Source organism: Plectropomus leopardus, chromosome 23, assembly GCF_026936395.1.
Source record: "Plectropomus leopardus strain MGB_pleo_1.0 chromosome 23, ASM2693639v1, whole genome shotgun sequence".
Taxonomy (NCBI): Eukaryota; Metazoa; Chordata; class Actinopteri; order Perciformes; family Serranidae; genus Plectropomus; species Plectropomus leopardus.
The window spans coordinates 16,682,444-16,707,348 of record NC_142198.1 but is presented as its reverse complement, the minus strand read 5'-3'; the positions used below and the strand labels follow the sequence as shown (position 1 = coordinate 16,707,348).

General features: G+C 36.8%; 4 protein-coding genes across 4 annotated transcripts; all 4 read left to right on the top strand.

The window, feature by feature from the left end:
- The first annotated feature begins 24 nt into the window (after positions 1-24).
- LOC121961948 (GTPase IMAP family member 7-like) lies at positions 25-2,873 on the top strand. The gene is made up of 2 exons (XM_042512079.2): positions 25-597; positions 824-2,873. Exons 1-2 carry the CDS (start codon positions 591-593, stop codon positions 1,882-1,884), a joined length of 1,068 nt encoding a protein of 355 aa, XP_042368013.2. The 5' UTR covers positions 25-590; the 3' UTR covers positions 1,885-2,873.
- Positions 2,874-2,988: 115 nt separating this feature from the next.
- LOC148185684 (GTPase IMAP family member 7-like) lies at positions 2,989-6,734 on the top strand. Its single transcript, XM_088073331.1, has 2 exons — positions 2,989-3,737; positions 4,820-6,734. The coding sequence occupies exons 1-2, from the start codon at positions 3,731-3,733 to the stop codon at positions 5,518-5,520; spliced, it is 708 nt and encodes a 235-aa protein (XP_087929457.1). The 5' UTR covers positions 2,989-3,730; the 3' UTR covers positions 5,521-6,734.
- Positions 6,735-8,633: 1,899 nt separating this feature from the next.
- Positions 8,634-12,020, top strand: LOC121961949 (GTPase IMAP family member 7-like). The gene is made up of 2 exons (XM_042512080.2): positions 8,634-8,767; positions 9,891-12,020. The coding sequence occupies exons 1-2, from the start codon at positions 8,761-8,763 to the stop codon at positions 10,871-10,873; spliced, it is 990 nt and encodes a 329-aa protein (XP_042368014.2). The 5' UTR covers positions 8,634-8,760; the 3' UTR covers positions 10,874-12,020.
- Positions 12,021-14,374: 2,354 nt separating this feature from the next.
- Positions 14,375-24,502, top strand: LOC121962448 (GTPase IMAP family member 8-like). The gene is made up of 7 exons (XM_088074035.1): positions 14,375-14,454; positions 15,804-15,878; positions 16,389-16,457; positions 17,069-18,085; positions 20,295-20,576; positions 21,422-21,478; positions 22,253-24,502. Exons 1-7 carry the CDS (start codon positions 14,448-14,450, stop codon positions 23,725-23,727), a joined length of 2,982 nt encoding a protein of 993 aa, XP_087930161.1. The 5' UTR covers positions 14,375-14,447; the 3' UTR covers positions 23,728-24,502.
- The last annotated feature ends 403 nt before the right edge of the window (positions 24,503-24,905 follow it).

Sequence of the window (24,905 nt, the reverse complement as noted above, 5' to 3'; positions counted from 1 at the left end):
ATGAGGCGTTGCAGGTAACAGGAAATATAAAGATAAGAAAGAAGAAATTCTGAATCACAAGATTTTTAATGAAAAATGATATTTAAACCCAAAAGTAATTCCCAAAGTATACTTTACTTTATAGTTAAAATATATTCAACCAGGTAACCAGATCTGTGTCCTGATGAACCACTTTAGTTTTGGCCCCAAAGTCACTTCAGGTCTGCTCCTAAAATTCCCTTTTCATCGCCCCAACGGCCCCTCAGGTCTTAGCAGGTGGACTACTTATAATAAGTTCCTCTAGACTTACAGCTAAAGTAGTTATTGTTTGACAGATTAGAATATTTCCTCAAATTTATTGTTTGAATTTACAATTTCTGCTGCAGAATAAACACAGCCAAGAAGAATATTTTGTTTCACTGTATCTTGAACTGGAAGTAGGCCAGAATTTTGTGACGCGTCTAAGGAATGTGGTAGAGCTACTGCTCGAACCTGTCGAGATTAAAAAAGAAAAAAAAAAGTGGCTGAAACAGCAAACATATTCACACACGCACTGGCAGTCTTGTCGCCGTGAGAAACTGTTGCTCCACAGTAACTTTGTTTTTGACAACATGGACAGTAAGTCACTTTCTTTCAGTTATTTCTGTCAAGAGTGAAGACAGCTCACTGAAATTCAAATAATAGCTGCTTTGTTTTTTACGGTGCCTTTTTCCCCTCTATCTTCAAATTGTTGAACAGTGATTGTTTCTGTTGAAATACAGTAGATATTTTTCTATTGTGCTAATGAAAGTATAAGTTAAAGACAAAAAGTACAGTGTTGTTGATAGACATTACTCTTTCTCAGTGTCAAACACAAGGATTGTCATCTTGGGAAAAACTGGAGCTGGGAAAAGCAGCCTGGCAAACACCATATTTGGAGAAAAACACTTTGCAATCAACAACACTGCTAACTCGGGAACAACTGAATGTCAAGCAAAAACCAAATCTGTCAGTGGAAGGAGCATCACTCTGATTGACACCCCTGGTTTCTTTGACACGGACAAATCTGAGGAGGAGCTGAAGCCTGAAATATTGAGGTGTATCACAAGGTGCGCTCCTGGACCTCATGCTTTTCTCATTGTGCTAAAAGTGGACAAATTCACTGAGCAGGAGAAGGAACTCATCAGCAAAATAAATGAATACTTTTCTGAAGAGGTCTTCAAATATGCAACACTGGTCTTCACTAATGGTGAACAATTGCCTAGAAGAGAGAAAATTCAGGATTTTGTCCACAAGAATAAGTCTCTGAGTGATCTGGTGAAGAAGTGCGGAGGCCGCTGCCACGTCGTTGATAATAAATACTGGAAAGAGAGGTCAGAGTCTGAATACAGGAGCAACCGGTTCCAGGTGAAAGAGTTACTCAAGACTATACACACCACAATCCTGGCAAACAAAGGAGGCTGCTACACCAATGAGATGCTCCAAGCAGTGGAGGAGGCAATACAACAAGAGGAGCAGCATATTAGACAGTCAGGAGGAAACATGTTAGCGACAGAGATCAGAGAGCAGGCAAGGAACACAGTGTCTAAGAGGCTTTTGAACAAACTGGCAGGAATTGTAACAGGAGCATTGTTAGGAGGTTTTTTTGGCTGGAAACGAGGACGAGATTTAGCCCAACTGGGAAGATCAGTAGTAGCAGCAGTAGGAGGAACAGGAGAAGCAATTGGGAAGGTATTAGCCATACTCACAGTGATATCTACCACTCTAGTGGGAGCAGGTATGGGGGCGGTTAGAGGCAAAGAGGCAGCTGAAGGAGCACACACACCCTGGGAAGCAGCATCGAGGGCAGCAGCAGCCGTTACGACCAATGAAGTTTTGGGGATAAACCAATCACAGCCAATGTTACCAGAGAGTCAGAACCGTTGAGTTGTGACTCTGGAAGAGTAGGGAGAGAATGTATATTGAAAAAGTCAACCACTGAGTTGTTTATGTTTATTCATATCCAAAAACTTGTACTTCTTAGTTGATTCTAACTACTAAGTGTCTGTTTGATGCATTAAGTACACTAACTGTAATCTGTACAAATAAAAAATCATTTTAGCATCTTTTACACATGGGGTCATATCTAAAAAGTGGCCTGGAATCTGATTGGCCACCCCAGGTGCCACTAAATTATGATTGGCTATCTAACCTAGTTATTTTGAACTGTTTGAGAACTTAATATAATTTTCATTTATAGGCGCAATTCAGTCTGAGAGGTAGTAATGTGCCAGAATATTGTCTCATCTAATTTTTTTGTCACTTTAGTTTTGTTGGCACTTTTTTAACTTGCTATTGCATCTATTTTTGGAGGAACACTTTCTTTAATAAAGTATGGAAGCTTTTTTTTTTTACATTTGTGTGATGTCACTCTGTTGTGCGGTGATTGGTAGATCTATTTATCTTTTAAACTAAACTATATACAGGAATGTAAGAAACTGCAATGTTAAGAAAAAACAAAACAAAAACAAAAGTTGGTGAGGGTAGTGGGGATAAAAATGGTAAATTAAAGCTATGCCAGCGTGTGTGCCCGCAGCATTCATACTAAGTCAGTCCCCCACTTGGGCTGTCCAAAAAGAAGTCTGGACACACCATTGTTAACGCACAAGATCTTTAAAAATGTCAAACCAGTGTACACATTCATCATTCTTTTTTGTGCTAATGATTTATGAATTAATTTAACTTGAAATCCATCACTGCAATATTTTTTTGTGTCTGAAATATAACTGGGGTCTGAGTGGATATATTGATGTACAACATTATTTTGTAAGACTGGCCTTCTGATGCTTCTGTAAAAATAGTTGTGTTTCTTTGTGGATTGAAATGTATCACCAAGAGAAATATGAACAATCAATAAAGTGAAATTTATGAAAAAATGTCATCTGAGCAAATAGCAGATTTACTTTGTAAGGTAAAGCTGCCTCATCCCCACCACACACATTTTTTTAAAACTGCATATCTCATTTTATTGGCCAATCTTAAACATTTTACTTTGGATCTTTTTAATTGTGCCTGTGGTTGTCTTTGATGCTGTGGTATAAGTGCCAAGTCATGTAGTATTTTCGGTGTATGTATTTGTCCCTTTCAATTTGGTCACGACTTCAGGTTTGTTTTTTATTTGCTGTTTTTCTTGTAAAAGAGATTTTGACACTAGAGGGCACCAGCATCAACCTGTTCAGGACACCCTGAAGTCAGTCATGTACAACGCACACCTGCGCCCTATACCGAGGGACTTTTTAACTCCCTTAAGTTTAAGCAGACAAAATTCCACTTTCTGTGTAAGTACCCGGCACAATGTCAGCTTTTCACTACACGCTCACCATGGCCAAAAGAATTCATGATAACAATATAATCCTGATATCTGTAAAAAAAAAAAAAAAAAAAGAAATAATAATAAGAAGAAGAGTCAAATCTAAATTATCCAGAGAGCATTCCTTTAAGAACAGATAAAAACAACCTCTTATTGTTAACCTAAATGTTATCAGGAAATGTTGTTTATATGGGTTAATACTTGTTTGAATTTACGGTTTCTGCTGCAGAGTTAACAAACTGGAAAGAAAACCACATCTTGGACTGGGAGGAGGCCAAAATTGCTTGTGACGTCTCTGAGGAATGTGGCAGAGTCAGGATTTAAAAAAAAACAAACCTAGTAGACACAGCATATTCACACACACTCTGGCAGTCTTGTCACCCTGACTAATAGTCACTCCAAAGTTACTTTGCTGTTGACAACATGGACAGTAAGTTGTTTTTGTTTTTTCCCCCAGTAATTTGTATCAGGACTTAGTACTGCACATTATGATACAGAATGACGAAATCTGAGTAACAGCTATTATGGTGTGAGCCAACACTTAGATGTGTTTGATGTGATTGGTACTGTTGGAAGAGAGTAGATACAAGATGTTCTTTATGGTTGTGGGCCTCTGTTTTAATAACTATACTCATTCATTCATTCATTCATTCATTCATTCATTCATTTATTATATGTTAATTTTCATTGAGATTTCTGACCAATGAGGATTTCTTTTTAATCTCCATCTAATGGTGGTCAAAGGCGATAATGTGTTTGGTTATGTGTGGATTTATCTGTCTGCAGCTGATCTTGCAAATTAATGGAGCAATAAGCCTAGTATCAAGAATTTCTTGATGTTGCTGTGTTTCATAATGAATGAAAAACCTGTTTTAGTAAGTGTTTTATAAGTTATTGACTGCTGACTCCTCACTCTTCTTAATCACACAGAGGAGGAGTCAAGTTTTCCAGTAACTGTCTCAGCTAAAAACAACAAGCCTTGCTGTCTGTTGCAGGATGCATTTTGGCAGAGCATTATGCTTGCCCAGTTTCCTAGACTTGAAGATGTTATTGATTTGGTCTTTTATTTCTTGATCTTTGTGTTTCTCTGACTAAGTACGCAGGCTATGCAGTTAAACGACTACTTTTCTTTGTCTATTCTAATGTGTTTATTGTTCGATTTCCTACTTTGTTGTGGTGTAGACTATAAAACTAATAACGTCTGAAAGTCTGATTATAATGGCATGGATCAAAAATGTATGGTTGTGTTGAACTCTTTGAAAACATGTTCATCTTTATACTTATATGATATTTAAAATACAGTTCCCTTAGAAATTCAGCCTACTCTGTGAAACGCATCATGACTTCATCAAAAATAGATGAAGCATGCATTTTTATTAGCTTCTTTTAAAAAATGCTGTGGCACATCTGCTGGAATTGCAGAAAGCTGCACACTGAGGGTACTTTTTTAGTTGTGATTGAGCATATGTGAATCTTGTCAAGTTATTATTGATAGACATTATTCTCTCTCAGTGTCAAACAGGAGGATAATCATATTGGGAAAAACTGGAGCTGGGAAAAGCAGCCTGGCTAACACCATAGTTGGAGAAGATCTCTTTACAACAAACAGCTCTTCCAATTCTGGAACAGCGAGATGTCAGTCAGGCGCCAGATATGTCTATGGAAGAAGCATCAAATTGGTCGACACTCCTGGTTTCTTCGATACTGATAGATCTGAGAGAGAGCTGAAGTCTGAGATATTGAGGTGTATCATAGAGTGCGCCCCTGGGCCTCATGCTTTTCTCATTGTGCTCAAAGTGGAGAGATTCACAGAGCACGAGCAGGCTGTCATTGACAAAATACAAAAATATTTTTCCGAAGAAGCTTTTAAATATGCAACCATTGTCTTCACTCATGGTGATCAGCTCCCTGAAGGACAGACAATTGAGGATTTTGTCTACAAGAATGAGTTTGTGACCAATCTTGCGGAGAAGTGCGGAGGCCGCTGCCACGTCGTTGATAATAGATACTGGAGGAACAACCAACAGGATGAATACAGGAACAACCACTTCCAGGTGGAGGAGTTACTCAAGACTATAGACAAGACAGTGCTGGCAAACCAAGGAAGATGCTACACCAATGACGTGCTACAAGCAATGGAGGAGGCAATGCAAGAGGAGCTCAAGAGAGCAAGAGTGCAAAGTGAGCAGTCTCGTTCTTGCTGCGTTTCTTAGTTTAGTTTATTTGTGTCATTTTTCCAGCTCTATTAGATTATTGCCCCTTCCCTTTTTATATTATTTGTAATGGTCAGTTTAAATTTAAGAAAATGAAAGAAACAATGGTTTGATTTATATTTTTCTTTTTTTCTTCTTTTTATCCATTTTTTTTTTGTTTCTAGCATAATTTTCCTTCTACTGGAACTACCCGAAAATGTATTTTCATAAAATCTATCTAATACAAAATTATCTTAAATAAATTGTACTGAATTGATGATTTCTCTGCATCCAAATATTAAGAATTTGGTTTTATTTAAATTTCATTAATATCAAACCCAGGGCCGCTGCTGGCCCTTTGGGTGCCCTAATCGCTATGGCTTTACTGGTGTAAATTTGTATCATCTGTAAACAAAACAATCCTTATTATTTTGGAAAGTCTGCAAGTATCATCAGTGTACAATATAAACAACTTTGGACCCGACACTTCACCTTGTCGAAGATCACGTGACCCTCAGTAAGTAAAATTTATCATTGATTATTTGCACGTCGATATCTCTTTTTCAGGTCGTCCCTGATAAACAATAATCCTGTTTAAGTTCCATTGTTAATAATATATGATCAAAAGAGTCAAATGCTTTTTTTTAAAATACGTGAATACCCCCGCAGTATATTACTTATTTTTTATTGCTGTATTAGTACTATTATTTTTGTTTCTATCAATTCCATAAGTGCAACTGCAGTGGATCAGTTAGATCTGAAATTAGACTGACGTCGCTAAATAAGTTGTATTTCTTAATTAAATGATTAAGTCTTCTGAAAAAAAGTATGTGTTTTTTTTTGTTTGAAAAATTGTGCCTCTTTCCATTTTCGTATTTAGGAATCCCCATTGCTGTTGCTATTTGCTGGGAAATATACCTGTTTGAAAATGACTGGTTTGAGATATAAGTGGTTTTACTATACTCTATAATATTATTTTACTGCTGACATGTCAATATTAGTACATTCACTGTTTTATATTTTATGCACCAGTTAGCTCCTTATTTGCTATTATCTTACAAAAATGGTGTTTGAATGTTTGTCAATATTGTCCTCATCTCTTCTCCTTCATTATTGGGTTCACAAAATAGTTTATTAAATTATAGCCAAAGTAAATCCTTAAATTCGTTGGTAATCGCTTTTGTTTTGGTTATGCTTGCTTGCTTATGTTTAATAAAGTAATTTGGATAATCTGATTCTCCTGTGTCCTTTCTAATTGTTTTGTGAAGCACTTTCCAAGTACCTTGTGCATTACCTTCATGCTTTTCAAATAGTCTATTGTAAAAATCCCCCTTACAGCGACTTATCATACTTGTAAATTTATTTTTATCTGTTTGGTATTTATTTTCTGCTTCCTTTGTAATATATTGTAAGTTCTGCCAAAATAGTATGTTTTTCTTTTTATAGGCAGTTTCTAGTCAACTAGCAGTCTAAGCAGTCTTGTCTTCATATTTTCTCTTCCTTTGAGTTCAAATAAGACGATCAATAATAAAAGGTGTAAATGTAGACAGCATTTCATCTTAACCTTTGTTTGGATGATAATTTAAACAGGGCTCGTTGCAGCTTTGCTTCCTTGAGTCCTTCTTAAAAGCCCCTATGGCTTCTAGTGTTTTGTGTTGAATCATTATAGAACTATTTGAATATCTGTACAATTTATGCTTTTAAGAAGTTCTGCAAGACTGCAAAAAGAAGAAGGTGGTCACAAACCTTTAATAAACAATCCATTTACAACTAGTCTCAATTTAACATTCAAAATGTTATCTATTAATGTAGCACTGTCACTTGTTAAGTTGGTTTCAGTATCGTGTAAAATAAGATACTGTACATTGTGTCAATTAAATTTCTATTCTTTCTGTGTTCACTTTTAAACAGATTTAAATTAAATTCTCCACAGACAATGACTTTTTGTCATTCATCTTATATATATATCAGCCATCTTATCATTAAATGTTTTAATACAGCATGCTGGTGCTCTATATACACATCTTTTTATTTTATTCTTAGATTTCTCCACATTCATATTTACAGGTAACACCTTCCATGATAGTTTTAATTGTTATTGACAAACCCTCAACCACTTTACATTTGAGGTCACTATTCAGCTCCACCCTTTTTGTTCCTTCTATCTATGTGATTTTAGTTGGTGGTACCCCAAGAGTTCAGCATCAGTTCCCTTCTCTTCACCGAGCCAAGTCTCTGATAAAACAATAACGGTAAACCTGGTACATTTTCTGAAAAAGATCCTTAATTTTTTGTAAAATTACCATAATGATTTCTACTGTTGAAATGTAGTTTTGACATTGACACAGTTTAATATTATACTGCTTTCTTATGTTGCTCATTTTTGATGTATTATACAACTACTGCATGGATGGTAAAGAGTTTTATTAAAGTTGAAACAAAAAATGAGATATTTAAAGTCATATCTAAATTATCCAGACAGTTTACCCTTCAAGTACATATAAACCAACCCCTTATTGTTAAAGTAAGTGTTATCTGGAAAATGTTATTAATTATTATTATTATCAATTATGTTGCTTGGTTTAGCAAAGAGAGGTGGATTTATTCAGACTTTCTGATATGAAAAAGAAGTCACTGCAATAGCAGCAGCCTGTTAGCATTAGAAACAGTCAGGATATCTGCTGCTGTCACTGCAGTGTGGTTTGACCACATCCGATTGACAACAGCAACATGAACAAACAATGCCATCAACTTAAATCTGATTGGTGCAAACATAAATGACATCACCACTGTCCACTAAAGCCCTGCCCACGAACCCATCAATCATAGCAACAAGCTGCTGAAGAAAATATGTTTACAGTACAGCATTTACCTGTACTTGTAATTTCAATGTTTAAGTACATTTAATATTATAGAATTAATACTAAAACACAACAAATGTCAGATACTTTAAGACTTTTACTCAAGTTATATTGTAAAAGGTGACGTAATCGTCTGTCAAAAGTCATGTTGTGGTTAGAAATCTGTACAGGTATGGCTCACAGGTGCCTCATCCACCGGCTCCACAGGCTCAACCACATTCCTAAGACACCTGAGCACGAGGAATGTTGCAGAGCTACTGCCGAAAGCTTCAAGGTTAATGAGGGTTGTCAAGGCACAAAAAAAAGATCCTTGCAGATACAGGAAACACATTCACACACACTCTGGCAGCCGTCTTACTGTGTATTATTGTCACTCCAAAGGTTCTTTATTTTTGACAACATGGACGGTAAGCCAATTTATTTTAGTTATTTCTGTGAGAACTGAACATTGCACACTGAAATATAGCTGTTTTGATTTGAATCTTAATTTTTTCCACCGCACGGATGCTACACTTTGATAACATTTTCAGGTTGTTGAAAAGTGATTGGTACTGTCAAAAAAAAATGGATACATAAGATATTCTTAGTATTTGGTTGTTCAACTTTTTTTTTAAACACAAAACTGCTCACTGAAATTTAAACATGAGTTGTTTTGTTGTTTATCGTGCGCAGGTGTTATATTTTCTTCCTTTGTTTGATCAGTGATCAGTACTTCTAGAATTATGGCTCTGGGGGGGAAGGATCCCCTCTGAAGAAATTTTAGAAAATTAGCTAAACTGGCCACTGACCAAAAACAGCATTTAGAAATAAAAATCTTAGATCAAGGATCAAGTTTTGATGACCAAGTGCCATTTAGGGGATCCAGCATATGATTTATGACGGGAGATGAAAAGTAAACTTGCTATGATTTTTTTTTAATTATGACATATAATTTTTTAAATAACATTTTCATGAGATATAATACAAAGTAATTTTCAAAGGACACAGTTCGATGACTTTGATATTTCTATGGCATCCTATATTTTTATGATGTATGATACTATGACTTTATTTCCTTTTAATAACTTACTATTAATATCAAACATAATATAGCCTACGGGCTTTTGTGTTTAATTCTAAATAAACAAAGTCTTGGATTTCAAAATTTGAAATTTAACCCCTAAATTTTGACAAAAATACGATACTGAAGCTTGTAGAGGCATTGTCGTGCATCAAAATATCAATGTGTAACATTGAACTTTTAAAGGGCCCATTTTTCCATCTCATTTACTACCTACATGGGCCTAAAATATAAATGTTGCTAAGAATTATGGCCTTGGTTAGAAAAATTGGATACTGAAATTTTTCTTGGTTATTAATCTGCTCGTTGGCCCTTTTCATTTATTAACATTTTTTTTAATATAATTTTACTATGCTCAGTACTAACTAACTGCTCTTCAACAATTTTAATTGTAAGAAGGTTCATGTGTATCTTCTTAAAAATACAAAGACAAATGTAAGATATAAGTGATTGACATTACTTTCTTTCAGTTTCAAACAGGAGAATTGTCATCTTGGGAAAAACTGGAGCTGGGAAAAGCAGCCTGGCTAACACCATATTCGGTGAAGAACTGTTCAAGATCGACCACAGTCTCAACTCTGGAACAAGAGAGTGTCAAGCAGAAACCAGATCTGTCAATGGAAGAAGCATTACTTTGATCGACACTCCTGGTTTCTTTGATACAAATCAACCCGAGGAGGAGCTGAGGCATGAGGTAGTGAGGTGTATCACAGAGTGCGCTCCTGGGCCTCATGCTTTTTTCATTGTGCTTGGAGTGGAGAGATTCACAAAGCACGAGCGGGCTGTAATTGACAAAATACACCAATACTTTTCTGAAGAAGCTCTAAAATATGCAACCCTTGTCTTCACTCACGGTGACCAACTCGATAAAGGACAGACCATTGCGGATTTTGTCTACAAGAATCAGTTGGCCACCAATCTTGTGAATAAGTGCGGAGGCCGCTGCCACGTCATTGATAACAAATACTGGAGGAACAACCAGGATAATTACAGGAACAACCACGTCCAGGTGGAGAAGTTACTCAAGACTATAGACAAGACAATGCTGGCAAATCAAGGAAGATGCTACACCAATGAGGTGCTACAAGCAGTGGAGAAAGAAATACAACAAGAGGAGCGCATTAGACAGTCACCAGGAAATATGTCAGAGGAAGAGATCAGGGAGCAGGCTAAGGGAAGGGTATCCAAGAAGATTTCGATCAAACTGGCAGGTACTGCAACAGCAGCACTGTTGGGAGCTTTCTTGGGTTTTAACATCACAGCAGCTGCAGGAGCAGCAGTTGGAGGAAAAGGAGGAATGGCGGCAGGAGGTTTATTAGGATGTCATGCCACTGAGGGAGCAAACACACCATGCAAAGCAGTCGCAGTGGCAGCAGGGGCTGTCTGTAAAAGAGAACCTGATGATTTGGGGGGACTATCACAGCCAAAGTTAAAAAGGAGCAAAAAAACTTAGAATGCACTATAACTCAAGAGGGGTCACGAAAAAACAATAAGGAATAGAACAGTTTTATTGGGACCATCCACAACTTCTGATTATGAAAACGCAAAAACAACTGTTCTGATTTTAAAATGTGAGCAAATTGGCTTGATTTCTTTCAAAAACATGGAAAGAAGGCAATGAGTAACAAAAGGAGAAGCGACCAAAAAATTAGCAACAGTAGTGGTAAAAAGTAACACATATTAACTTGAAAATTACTTTAAATAAATAAATCAATAAATATAGGAAATTGCCTGGAAAAAGGAATTAAAAATGATAATTCTACATCATTTTAAATATGGAATTATGAGCTGGAGTATGAACTGATCTGAATTATTAGCTCTATTTATGGTATTTCCCAAGCTTTTTTAAAAATAAATAAATAAATAAATAAAATCCCAAAACATTTTCCATTAGCTTTTTAAAAGATAATTTTCTGAATCTATAAATTTCTCACAATTTGTGGTACACTTTTTACCAAGTTGCTCAAAAGAAATTTGCTTAGGATTTTAAGGTTTATATACTTGTGAAAGCTGTCTGAAAGCAGAACAAGAAAAGTGACTTCACTCCGGGTATCAAAGGGTTAAAGAAGGAGGAGATCATTTACTTCCAAAAGTCATATCTCCCTGTAAAAAATCTTTCTAAACTATAACCTCTGAGTTGATTTGTTTATTCATATACAGTAATTAAAAGGGTTGTACTTTTTGCTTGAGCTTTAAATTCTAGTTTCTTATTCGAGTTTTAAAATAACAGAATGTTGTTTTGATGTGTTGGCCTGTACATGTGGTGTAAACTTTTAAAAACAAAGAGAAAACATTTGTAACCTTTCACAGCAAAAATTTACCTGTTGTTTATTGTATTTTATTTTATTTTATTTTAAGTAAACCTGTGTACTTCTCCCTGCCCTTAAAGCACTGCTCACTGTTTCCTGTTGCAAAGGTTAAACAGAAAATATCATTAATGTATGTACAGTATCATGTTTGTAACACATGAATTGGGATAAGTGGGTTTTTTTTTTTTTAGAGGAATACAATATATCACCAAGACAAATATGAACAAGGAATTAACTGAAACCTATGTATTCATTTTACTTGTGTAAATAAAGTTTTAATTTCATAAACTATTCCGTTTCTGAATGATTCATTCGGGTAATAAAATAATTTCATAACAGAGGAGGCCAAATATATTTATTAAGATTACTGTAGAGACTGAAACAAGACTATGAATCTGTTTGGTACAATTGGTATAATATTACCAAGCAATGTTGTGGTATTCACATGGTTAGTGTACTACGATGAAGCGGGTATACACTCCCATGTATTCTACAGGTTTTTGACTGACAGGTATACTGTTGATGACCAGAAAAAGAGGTGTGTATACCCTGTATACATGCATATACCCTCAAGTAAACCACTGATATTACCATGTTGTTAGTTTAGCTGTTAGCATTTGATACCCTGTACAAAACAAAGTACAGTTTAAAGCTGATATGATTGTTCGGATGTCATTAGGGCTGCAAAATTCTGTGAATTTTCAAAGTTAGAAACTGAATTAACAGGAATTTATGGGAATAAATGGGAATAAACCTATAATTTACGAAATTGAAGGTTGGCCCTTCACAGGAATTTTAAATATAGTTGAGGAAAATATATTTTAGCACAATCTTGACTAAAACAAACAGATTTCATGCAAGTACACTTTTTTTTGTTAATATTTTCAAAATTCCCCAGCTTAACTTCCTGTGGAAAGTTTCTGGAAATTTACTAACTTTTCGGCCCCTTTAAAACCCTAGATGTCATTAGTTTTGCAGGTGTTTGGTCATAAATCAAAGTATTGGACAAACTGATTGATCTGAATGTTGGATTTACAAAGATATGTGAAAAATAAAAAAAGGACGTCTGTCAAAGTCCACTGATGTAAAACACAGTGTTCTTGTCGGAAAAAAAATGTGTGCAATACATGGGCCTGTTTATCAAAACAGAAGATTTGTTCAATATTTTTAAAAATCATGTTAAATTACATTGTTCTTATGAAGAAAAAAAACCAAAACAACGTCATCATATGGGGACAGTGGGCTTAATTTGGACACGTGTGGAAAAAAAGTCTAAAATTGATTATTTCAATCCCTGAAAACAGTTGTAAAAAAATGCAATATCTAAAAGCCTTATGATTTGTTTGTTTTATAACTCCATGGATTCTCTTTACTCCAAACTCCAAGCTAAGAATGCCCTTTTTGTCTGTAGGGACAGTCTGTCACACCTGTGTGAAATGTTAGAAAACCACATCACTAAAATCCAAATTACCTCAGTTAAGTACTTCCTAATTAACAGTGTCGTAGCTTACTATTAACTATTGCTAAAGTTGGTCAAATATGTATGCCGTATCAAACTATAAATGTTATTAAGCAGAAATAAACAAGTTTCATTCATAATATTTAATGTGGGTTTTTTTTTTTACCTTTTCCTTTTTTTTCTGTCGGAATCAGTTGTAGACTGACTTGGCAGAGGTGGCTGTCAACTCCTTTTTATACGGATTAGTATGCTGTGCTTTTGTTACCACAAGATGGCATAAAAAGTGTCCACAAGTCTAAGTTCAACAAAATGAAGAATAAGGTGCAGCAAACCTAAAATGTAATGTCCTTGTATAAAGACACAGGGATGCAGGAGGTTAAGGTGACCAGCATCAGTATTGAAAAATTGACAAAATGTAAGAAAATAAAGTTTTGAAACCAATAAATATATGATGGAATGCTGTGTTTTGTTTTTGTTTTTTATTTATGAAGACATGTAAGTAAGGAAAGAGAAGAAAAATGAGGTGTTGGACACATGAAACATACTCGTATTCAGGTTTTGTAGCATATTCGGGTAACCTTTTTAAAGTGTACTGCTATGTGGTTTGATCACATTTCATCGTCAACAGCAACATGAGCAAACAGTGCGATTGTCATCACCTAAAATTGGATTGGTGCAGACGTATATGTCATTAGATCTGTGTCTTGTTCTTATAGAAACCTGTCGCTCATAACAACAAGCTTTTCAGCACTCTTTATTTTGGAGTTATTTTACCAGCTAACCAGCTCTGTGCAATAATGTGACACTTAAGTTTTGCCCTGAAGTCACGTCACATGTGACTAAAATTCTCCTCTTGTCAACCCAACTGCTTAGCAGGTAGACTATTTACATTACGTTCCTCTGCACTTACAGCTGAAATATCTATTTTTGGACAAACAGGAATATTTGTTTATATTTATTGTTTAAATTTACAGTTTGTACGGTAGAGTTAACACAGCAAACAAAACTAGATGTCAGTCATTTTGTATCATTCAAAGAGAGGGAACAACATTGTGGAGTGGGAGGAGGCGAAAATTGTTTTTGACGTCTCTAAGGAATGTGGTAGAGCTACTGTCGAACCTGTCAAAGTTAAAGAGTGTTGACAAGATATAAAAGAAAAAAAAAAAACCTGGTCGATACAGACAACATATTCACACGCACTCTTGCAGGCGTGTCACTGTGAGTAGTTGTTGCTCCAGAGTTGCTGAGCTTTTGCTAACATGGAAGGTAAGTCAATTTCTCTCTGTTATTTCTGTCAGGACTGGACACTGCATATTAAGTCACAAAATGCAGGAATTTTAAGAAAATTGCATTGTCTTAAATAATTTTCCCAGTGCACAGGTGCAACACTTAGATAACTTTCTTTTTATTCCGTCTCTTTTTCACATCATTTAAAAGTGATTGGTACTGCTAGAAGAAATTATATACGTAAGACATTCTTGGTTTGTAATCTGGTCGTTAATCTCTTTTTATGTTTGACACTATTCTTCGTTTCTTTATTATGTTTATGAAGCCATAAGCAGGAGCACTAAAGCGGTGGGAAAAGCAGGGACTAATTAATGTTTGGTATTGTTTGTTTATTTCTAGGAAATCAGTGAAAGAGCTAAATCAAAATTGACTCACTAAATCAGTTGAGAGAAGGAACTTTGTATTTGAAAACAAGTGGTGGAGGCTTTGCAATCCCTACAGAAAGTGCAAAATGGTTTAGTCCACTCCTGTACTTGACTTTCTCACTAAGCAGCAGCTAAAGCCATTGAATGAATGAATGACTGACTGCTTATGCTGCTGCTGCATGGCAGTCATCGTGTCTTTTGCCAAGAGGTGGAAAGTGGGGTTTCAAATAGAAAAAAAACTTATTTCTTTCAAAATAAAGCCAAGCACACTTTAAGAATGGATTTAGCCAATACCAGCAGTTTAGATTGAAGGCAGCCAGACATTCAAGAATCCAGCTTGGACCATATTTGCATTGTATAACAAACTAATCTGACCTAATCTCTCTCCCAATTTAACAAAAAACACTGCTTTTTAAGTGCTTTTAACATCAGAATATGATGCACTAGTTACCCTCCTACATTGTAGTGTAGCATGCTAAAAGCACTATGTTGTAATCAAAATAACTTAAATGACTTTTGGTTTCACACGAGAAACAAACAACAGGTTCTTGGGTAAATGTCCTGGTTTACTGGACACCCACTGCCCATCAATATATACTTTCTTGCTCTCTATACTACGGTGGTAGCTAGTAGTAGCATCAGAAATAGCCTTCGCCAAGTACGTATCATACCACCACAAAGAGGGTCTTGGTGCGTCAGTTTCTGACGTCAACATCCACTGATAAAGTGGTGGTGGTGGCGTCAGAAATGGGGCTGCCTGGTGTGTATTTTACTGTTTGAAAGGGGCCTCTCTGCATCTGATGCAAAAAACTGACAAAGCAGTGGTTATGAACAAATTCAAAGTAAAAAAGGGCCGATTAATCAGTATCATAAATTAGCCTCATTGCTACAGTGTGGTATACCTTGTATCAACAGTCAACAACGGCAAGGCTGAATCATGAACCATATGGCCCTCTGTTTCAGGGACAGCTACAGAGAGTGGACCAACAGCAGGTCCCTCATCATCTCCTGCCAATGTTTCTGAGGATGTGAAACAAGGTGAGCTGGTAGAGAAGCCGCAGAAGTTACGCAGTCATCTGATATTGAGAACTAGCAGATCTAACAGTAAAGAAAAAAAATAAAAAGTCCAAAAATGGAGTAATTTTTAGCCACATCCACCATCTCAAGATTCATATTACACACGTGGTTTGCTCTAGGTTACAGTGACCTTGACCTCTGACTTATGACCACCATTACCAAATCAGTTCACTGTTGCGTCCAAGAGAATTGGACGAATGGATGTACAGATGTACAGATGGGAAACCCCAAAACACAAAGCCTCCAGATACAACTATCACCAGTGTGGAGGCATAAAAAGGGGGATGCCTAATACATAATTAAGGTGAATATGGTAGATTATAAGACGGTTAACACGGACTATTTCATTTCTGTATGCACAACTGTTTAGGAATGAAAACGAATATCAACTGGAAGCTAACATAGCAAAAATGTCATTCAGCATTGTCTATCAAGATTACCTGGCAAAGCTAAGTAACATCTCTGTTTCAGAAACAGACACAGAGAGTGAAGAAGAGGCAGATCCCTCGTCATCTCCTGTTACTGAGGGCGTGAGAGAAGGTGAGCTAAAAGTCTCCAAAAATAATTTGTAGCAGTTTCAATCAAAAGGATATTGGTCAGCCCACTGCTTGGTCTGATTTCAGCATTAGACACCAACCCAAGAAAGGAGCCTTTTGCTGTGGTATGATGTGCACTGGGTGGTGACAGCGTCAGTTTTCAATGCTACCAGTTTCAAACTTATGCTGCACCAGTTTGCACAACAACATAATATAAGGAGCAGGAGTGTTACTATAGGGTGGGAAGGAAGGTGCATTTAACAGGAGCAAACTGATGAGGCGTCTGAGGAGGAAACCTAACACATCAAATGTAGATGTTAAAGTCCACAAAGTCCAAGTGACGATATTTGTAGGGTCGGGGTAAAAATGAGTTGGCTTAGCAAGACTAGCATCAAGTAGCTTGTTTTCTTTTAAGTTAGGCCATAAGCACAAAACGTCAAAGGTGCATTAGGCAAATATGGATCAAGAGGGAAAACGGATCACAAATTTTGGTCCCACACACCTGGCTATAAATGCTAACTGCTTTCTGACCAGTGAGGATTTTTATTGTAATTTTCGGTTGTGTATCTTGAAAACAGGTTTTAAGTGCCACTGATAGGTATTATTGTTTTTTAGAGTCAACCACAAGAAGAATTGTCATCTTAGGAAAAACTGGAGCTGGAAAAAGCAGCCTGATTAACACCATACTTGGAGAGGAACTGTTCGCAATCAACGACAGTCTCAACTCTGGAACAAGAAAATGTCAAGCAGAAACCAGATCTGTCAATGGAAGAAGCACCACCCTGATTGACACTCCTGGTTTCTTTGATACAGATATATCTGAGGAGGAGCTGAAGCCTGAGATATTGAGGTGTATCACAGAGTGCGCTCCTGGGCCTCATGCTTTTCTCATTGTGCTTAAATGGGAGAAGTTCACAGTTCATGAGAAGGATATAGTCAACAAAATAAACCAATACTTTTCTGACAAAGCTTTAAAATATGCAACACTTGTCTTCACTCATGGTGACCAGCTCCCTAGAGGAAAGACAATTGAGAATTTTGTCCAAGTAAATCCGTTTGTAAAAGACCTGGTGGAGAAGTGCGGAGGCCGCTGTCACGTCATTGACAATAAGTACTGGGATGAAAGGTCAGAGTTTGAATACAGGAGCAACCGGTTCCAGGTGAAAAAACTACTCGAGTCTATAGACATGATAATTGAGGCAAACAATGGAGGCTGCTACACCAATGAAATGCTACAAGATGTGGAGAAAAAAATACAACAAAAGGAGGAGGAGGTTAGACAGTCACCAGAAAATATTTCAGAGGAAGAAATCAGAGAGCAGGCTAAGGACAGCGTGTTTGAGAAGCTTTCGATAAAATGTGCAGGTATTGGAACAGGTTTACTGTTAGGAGCTTTTTTTGGAGTATTATTGTGTAATGGCATAACTGACATAGCTGGATTGAACCAAATGACAATGACATATGCTGCAACAGGACTGGGAGCAATGACAGGAATGTTAGTGGGAATTGATGCAGCTGAGGGAGCAACCACACGACAGGAAGCAGCACGGGCGGCAGCAGAGAATGTCGCAAGTGGAACTCAATTTCTGTTAGATAAAATAAATGAAATTATCGAAAGACTACGGCCCCGGAGATAGAGCAGGCTGTCCATTGATGAGAAGATCGGCAGTTCGATCCCAATCCGCATGTCACAATATCCTTAGGCAAGATACTAAACCTCCAACTGCTGTTTGAGTGCGTGGATGTCATAACTAAGTAGAGGGTAGCACTTTGTATGGTAGCCTCGGCCACCAGGATGTGTATAGGTGAATGTAGTGTTAAGGTGATTTTATGGTTGTGTGTCGGCTCAAACATGTTTTTGTATTTATATTTATGCAGTTGAGTGTTGCTCTTCACGTCTAAAATGTTGTGGGGTTTCTATAAAGTGCTGTAAAGATTGAAAACAGACCTAAAACAAACATTAAGCATGGCTTAAGAGTGACAATATCAAACACAAGTACATAAATTAGCTCCTTTCTATTTCACAAATTCACCCTTTCTTTTACTCAACACGTTTTCCCCACAGATACAACATTATAAGTGCAAGCCTATGACATGTTACATAGCAGAAATTAGTGGGCATAGTTCTTTAATATGAACATTTGTTTTAAAAAAGTGTTTTCAAGGTTTATAACATATACTGTAAACGGTAACACAGATCACAGAGATGGTCAAATGGTTATAACATTGTTCATTGACGAGATCTTAAATAAATGTTTTACAAAATAAAGTGTGTGGTGTTTTTGTGTGCCCTGAGAACTTCAGCCACTGTACCCTGTTACAAATCTAGCCAGACAGAAAAACACCCCTCCCCTCTACCAGCAAGTGAAAGTGAAATTGGATTAAAAGCTGTCAGACCACAGGAGAAAAGACACACAGGGCTGTTGTCTGATAGATCCAAATTATTTTTACTCTTCTATATGATATATCTTCTTGCAACATGGACGGTGAGTTAAGATTACTTCTTTCAGTTAATATTTTTTAATTCTGATCGCTGTACATTACTCTTTAATGTGTAGCAGTTTGAAAAGTCATATTTTGGCTAAATTATCCTTAGAATTATAAACACATTTGAAAATATCGGTTGTAAATCAGTATTAACAAAAGTTTTTGTAAATCAGTATTAGTATGTCAATTGTTGTAGCCATGCATACAGCCTCTTATCTGAAGCAGTCACATATTTTGTATTTCTGAAAACACTGACCATTTCCCAGAAATGCCATGCTGTGATGCACTGGGGTGTATTACATCAACCTCTGGATGGTAGCAAAGAGCAACATTACATGGTGCATAAATTTGGGCCACCTGCCCATTATTCTTTCCCCTTCACCAGCTGATTAGAGTAAAATTAAAGAGATGCAGCTGCAGGAATGTCTTAAGATGAGAAATCTATATTGAGAATTTCAACTGGTTTTAGCTGCTGTAGGTGACAATGTGTTTGTTGGGGGCAGAAATTGATCACCCCAGAAACAAAACATGCACAAACCTAATGTTTGTGAGTGTTCATCTTTGAGGGTAAAGCCATTTTTACAGGATTTTAACAGGAACATGGATGCATGATATTAGATTTTTGGGATTTTTGTCCCCCGATATGCAGATGTATAAAAGATTTTGGCCGCCTAATGTTACTGATTATAAAGTCTCTTCTGTATCAGAATCAGAATCAGAATCACGTTTATTGGCCAAGTTCAACAAATAAGGAACAAGGAATTTTTTCCGGGTTGGCAATGCTCACAGTACAGGGGAGGGAAATAAGTTAGGGATAAGAACAATAGAAAAAAAGACAGACATAGACATGTAATTGTATTTACAAAAGGAAGAGATAGAGAATATATGCAAAATGTACAGTATGTAATTCAGAGGAATAAACATTTTATTATACATACTCTTATCATAATGGCCCACCAGCAGATGGAGACATACAACACAATGATTTTCAATGTATGTAATTTTGTGCAAAATAAGAAAAATACTTTAACATAGGGTTGATGTTTTGTACATGTAGACTTTGTCAGTAAAAAGAAAATACTGGTTTGTGATGTTGGCAGAAATCAGCATGTTGGCTGATTCCAATATTTAATTTTAAAGCCAATATCTGCTTATATGAATGACATGCTGATATTATCATGCATCCCTAACTGTAAGTCTGCACAAAATCAAAATATCCAGTTAATGCCTTTGTTTTTCTAACTTTCTCCTTGTCATTTAGACAGTCAATACACTCTGCACAGTGTCTCAGGCAACACCAGAAAATCCAGACAAAAACCTGCAATATTAATTATTTGTCATTTGTCTTCTACAGTGCAGACAAAAAGGAGCCAGTCAGCAGGAAACATGCCAAAGGAAGTGAGCAGAGAAAAGACTAACAACAGTGTCTCCAAGAACAGGTGGATTAAACTGGCAGGGCCTGCAGCAGAATCACTGGCAAAAGCTTTCCTTGGGCCTTCTGTTGTAGTTTTGCAGGAGAACAAGGGAGCAACAAGAGAAGAAGCAGCAGAAGAAGATGCAGCAAAAATGCCAACACCACCAGGACAAGAGGCTGAAAGAAATGCAGAAGTAACAGGACGAGAAGGAACAGTGTCAGGTAAAAAGTGGTCATTGTTTGAGGGCAAAAATTACAATGATGGGAGCAGTAGTCAAGCTAACTCTAAAGAACTCATGAGAATAGAAGACATTATCAGTTTATGTCCTGTAGGCTACTCGAAATAGAAAACACTGCAACAGGAAACAACCAAAGGCCCAATAAAGCCATAGTCAGTTTTCTGCATTAGTATTGCTTGGAATCCTGTTTTATTATTGCAGACCTTTTCAAAGTAAGAAGTCACATTTATAAAAACATTTCTTGAACAGGCAAACTTATGTGACTTTATATCAGGACCACTTAGTCAAGAAAAACATTTCTTAGCCGTTTTTATATTTAGCTTATTGTAGTTCTTAGTATTTGGCTATATGGCTCCGTTCTGGGGTCCCCATGCCCTTCCATATGCTTAAAGATTTAAAGATACATAACATATTAAAACCATTTTGTTGTTGAACTCAAAATGTTAACTGCACCAGTATTAGTGTATGCACATCAGATCATTAGTAATATTAATTGTAAAATAAGAAATCAAAGCCTCAGTATGCCATTCCTTAACTCTCCATATTGACATAGCTTTTAAGTGGCCTATACATTATACTTCAACAGCATAAAAGAAGTCCTAAAAGCTTTACAGCATTCAGTCTTGTTGTGCCACCCCAAGATTTTCAGTGGCCCCACCTGGCCAACCCCGTGAGTACAAGTGTAACTTGCATAGTGCAGGGATTTTCAGTGATAACATAAACTGAAAGATAAAAATTCTTATGAAACTAAAGTGACAGTGTAAAAGAAGAAGAAGCCAAAAGCAAATGAGCTATTCAGAACTAATTACAAACATTTTTTTCCTCTAGTGCCACTAACAAGGATTGTCATCACAGGAGCAGCCCAAGCCGGGAAAAATATCAAAGGTAAAAACATCTTTGGAGAGACATTTTTGTAAAAGATGAGTTGCAAGTGCGTTGTTTCAAGGCAATGTCAAGATCTGTTAAGGAAAGAAATATCTTTTGATTGAGACACCAGGATTCTCTGGCAAGTTAGATCCTAACATACTGAGGTGCACCACAGAGCGCTCTCCTGGGCCTCATAGTTTTCTTGTTGTGCATAAAATGGAAAGAGTTGCAGCCAGATGCATAAAACTGTGTAGACACACAACTAAAACAAGAGTTGCAATTTGCAAGAGATGCAAATATACATTTTTTCCCTCATATTTATAAGGCTATGAGAATGCATGGCTTTGTTTTATAAATCTAAATTACTTCCTGTGCATAAGCCTCATTTCCACTCCCATAGTTTGCAATAATTGGAGGCAGAAACGCCTTTAATCTATCATTTGCAAACTGATATTTCTGCCAGCACTACTCAAGTTAAAATATGTTCAGGTTCAATAAAGTAAAACAATTCATTCATCTCTCTATTTGACTCCAGATGCTTAATATATCAGGCCAATAACATTAACTTTTCAGTTAAGTATACGCACACAAAACTAAAACAAGAGCAAAGTAATCTCCACTTCATACTAACATGTTCATGCTATCAGTAGTCCCTCAGTAATTATTGATGAATCTTAAAAAAGGAAAAAGAAAGTATTTTTAATTGAAAAAAAATCTCCATGCAAGAAGTTTCAAAGTAAGAAAACCAAAAGAAATGCACAGTATTAATTCTATATTACTTTTTTCTTCTAGTGCTCAAAATTTACAGGATTCTTCTGCTCGGAAAAACCAAAATTGGGAAAAGCAGCCTTGCAAATACCATATTTGGAGAGGATGTGTTCGAGATAAAGCACACTTCCACCCGTGGAACACGTCAGTGTCAAACAGTGTCCAAATCTGTCCATGGACGAAGAATAACCGTGACTGACACTCCTGATTTCTCTGACACGGACAGACCTGAGGAGCTGAAGCGTGAGATAGTGAGGTGCATCTTAGAGTGTGCTCCTGGGCCTCATGCTTTTTTTGTTGTGCTCAAAGTAGAAGAATTCACTACTCAGAAGCAGGCTGTCATTAACAAAATACTTCAATATTTCTCTGAGGAAGCTTTAAAGTATGTTGTTGTCGTCTTCACTCATGGTGACCAGCTCCAAGAGGGGATGACAATTGAGCAATTTGTTGCTCAGAATAAATGTCTCAGCGATCTGGTAAAGAAGTGCGGCAGTCGATGCCATGTGGTAGATAATAAAAACTGGGAAAACAACCAACAGGATGAATACAGGAGCAACAAGTTCCAGGTGGCGGAGCTGCTCAACACAACCGACAAGATAGTGATGGAAAACAAAGGAGGCTGCTACACCAATGAGATATTCCAAACAGTGAGGAGAGAAGTAGAAAAAGAGGGCAACAGAATATCAATGGTAAATATGCAACAACAACACACCAGCAAAAAGGCTAACAACAACCTCTCCAAGCATGTGTGGATCAAATTAACAGGCCCTGCAGCAGAATCATTGGCGGAGGCATTCCTCCAGACAGATTTGCAGAAAACTGGAGGAGAAGGAGAAGCAGAGGAGAAGGAAGAAGAAGAAACAACAGAGACAAAGGAAGAAATGGAAACAGACGAAGAATCATCATCAGAAACAAAAGATGACGTAGAGGAACCACCACAGGATACAGAGGAAGAACCAAAAGTAGCAACAGACAAAGATCCAGGAAAAAAAGCAGGAGAAGAAGTAGTGGTAACAGAACTAAAAAAAGCAAAAAAGGGAGAACAAGGAGGCTGGTTCAAAAAGTTTTGCGGTGCTCTGTTTGGGTTTTTGGGGGTGATAGCTGCAGGAATTGGGGCAGCAACTTCAGCAGTTATAGCAGCAGCAGCCGCAGCAGCAGCAGCAGCAGCCGCAGCAGCAGCAGCAGCTGCAGCCGCAGCAGCAGCAGCAGCCGCAGCATCAGCAGCAGCAGCAGCAGCAGCAGTAGCAGCAGGAGTAGCAGTGGCAGTTGTAGGAGCAGTTGTAGGAGCAGTTGTAGGAGCAGTAGCATGGGTATCATTAAAACTTTATCAAATTTATTCATATATTCAAGGTATTTTAAATGACCTGCAACAACATCGTGGAATCATATTGCTGGTGGTTGTCTTCTGCTTAATGCTGCTGTTTTCATTCTGGGACCAAACACTAATGACTGGGGTATTACTGTTTTTGTCAGTGGTGTTGTTATTGCTAACCAGTTAGTGCTACCATTAGTGTTACAGGGCCATGACAAAGCCCCTTCTTCATGCCGCCTTTGCATTCTTACTAGGGAACACGATAATGAATTTTTGGTGGTTTAGTGGATATCAGATTTACAATGACCTAACTTCTGTGGACTGCAAAATAAACCGTTCTTTGGGAAGAAAATGAAAGAAATCATTTGGCTCGATGGTGGGGGTATAACATTAAACTTAAAGAGTCATTAATATTTGTAACTTAGAACAAAAATAAAAAAGAGGTATAAGTTAATTGTTGTAAGTAAGCGTATATTTTCTACTTTATGATAAAAAGTTGTGGAGGGGATTTTTTTTATTTGTATTCAAGGGCTTAAGGAAATTAAAAAAAAAATGACAATTTTCTTAAATAGTATTTTAGTTGTGTAGCTTTTTGAAATGCAGCAAGCCTTTTGACGATTTTGCCGAATACAAACTCATGTCACAAAAAAGCACAGTGTTTTCAGGGTGTTGCTTGCTTGTAACAGACTTAGTGTTCTGACAGTATATGTTATTATTATTTCAGTAGTGGAATTTTCACTTAAGTAAATGGATAAAAATGCAAAGAAACAGCAATAATGAAAGGGACATAGGAATAGCGATGTACAACAGAGGAACAATTTCATGAAATGATACATTAAAATTGATGAAGAATTGTCATGTGGGGGAAGGTGATCTTCCATTTTATTCTTTTAATGAAAATGTCTGCATCAAATGTAAAATGAAATGAAAATAAAACAATAAAGCGATGGATTGCACTCAAATCCTCTCTGGTAGTGTTTTTTCCTCCCTTATCCATTGACACCTACTGTCAGACTGACAGTTAGACTGACTGAAAGTTGAGCCCAAAACCAGACTAAATCCACTCTTTGAGTATTAATGTTTTTCAAAAGGATTATGACTTCAGCTTCTTTCTAAAGTTAATATGAACTGCTATTTTTCATTTCAGTGTATTGAGTTAGGCCCAAAACACTCTTTATCAGCGCTGTGAATGCTGCAGTTGCATCTCCTGCCCACTAGAGAGCAGTTTAATGTAATGATAAAATGAGTCAAACCCCAATCAAGATGCAAATACAACAGATGCCGTTTAATTTCACAATCATTGTTAGCTTTCACACAACCTGATAAAGAAAAATAACTCAACCATTGCTGCTAACATGGAAATGT

What these genes read in the sequence shown, in the direction of transcription:
- LOC121962448 (XM_088074035.1), top strand. An exon ending in TACTGAGGGCGTGAGAGAAG is followed by an intron (nt 16,458 to 17,068) that starts GTGAGCTAAAAG and finishes ATTGTTTTTTAG; the next exon opens with AGTCAACCACAAGAAGAATT. An exon ending in ACGAGAAGGAACAGTGTCAG is followed by an intron (nt 20,577 to 21,421) that starts GTAAAAAGTGGT and finishes TTTTTCCTCTAG; the next exon opens with TGCCACTAACAAGGATTGTC.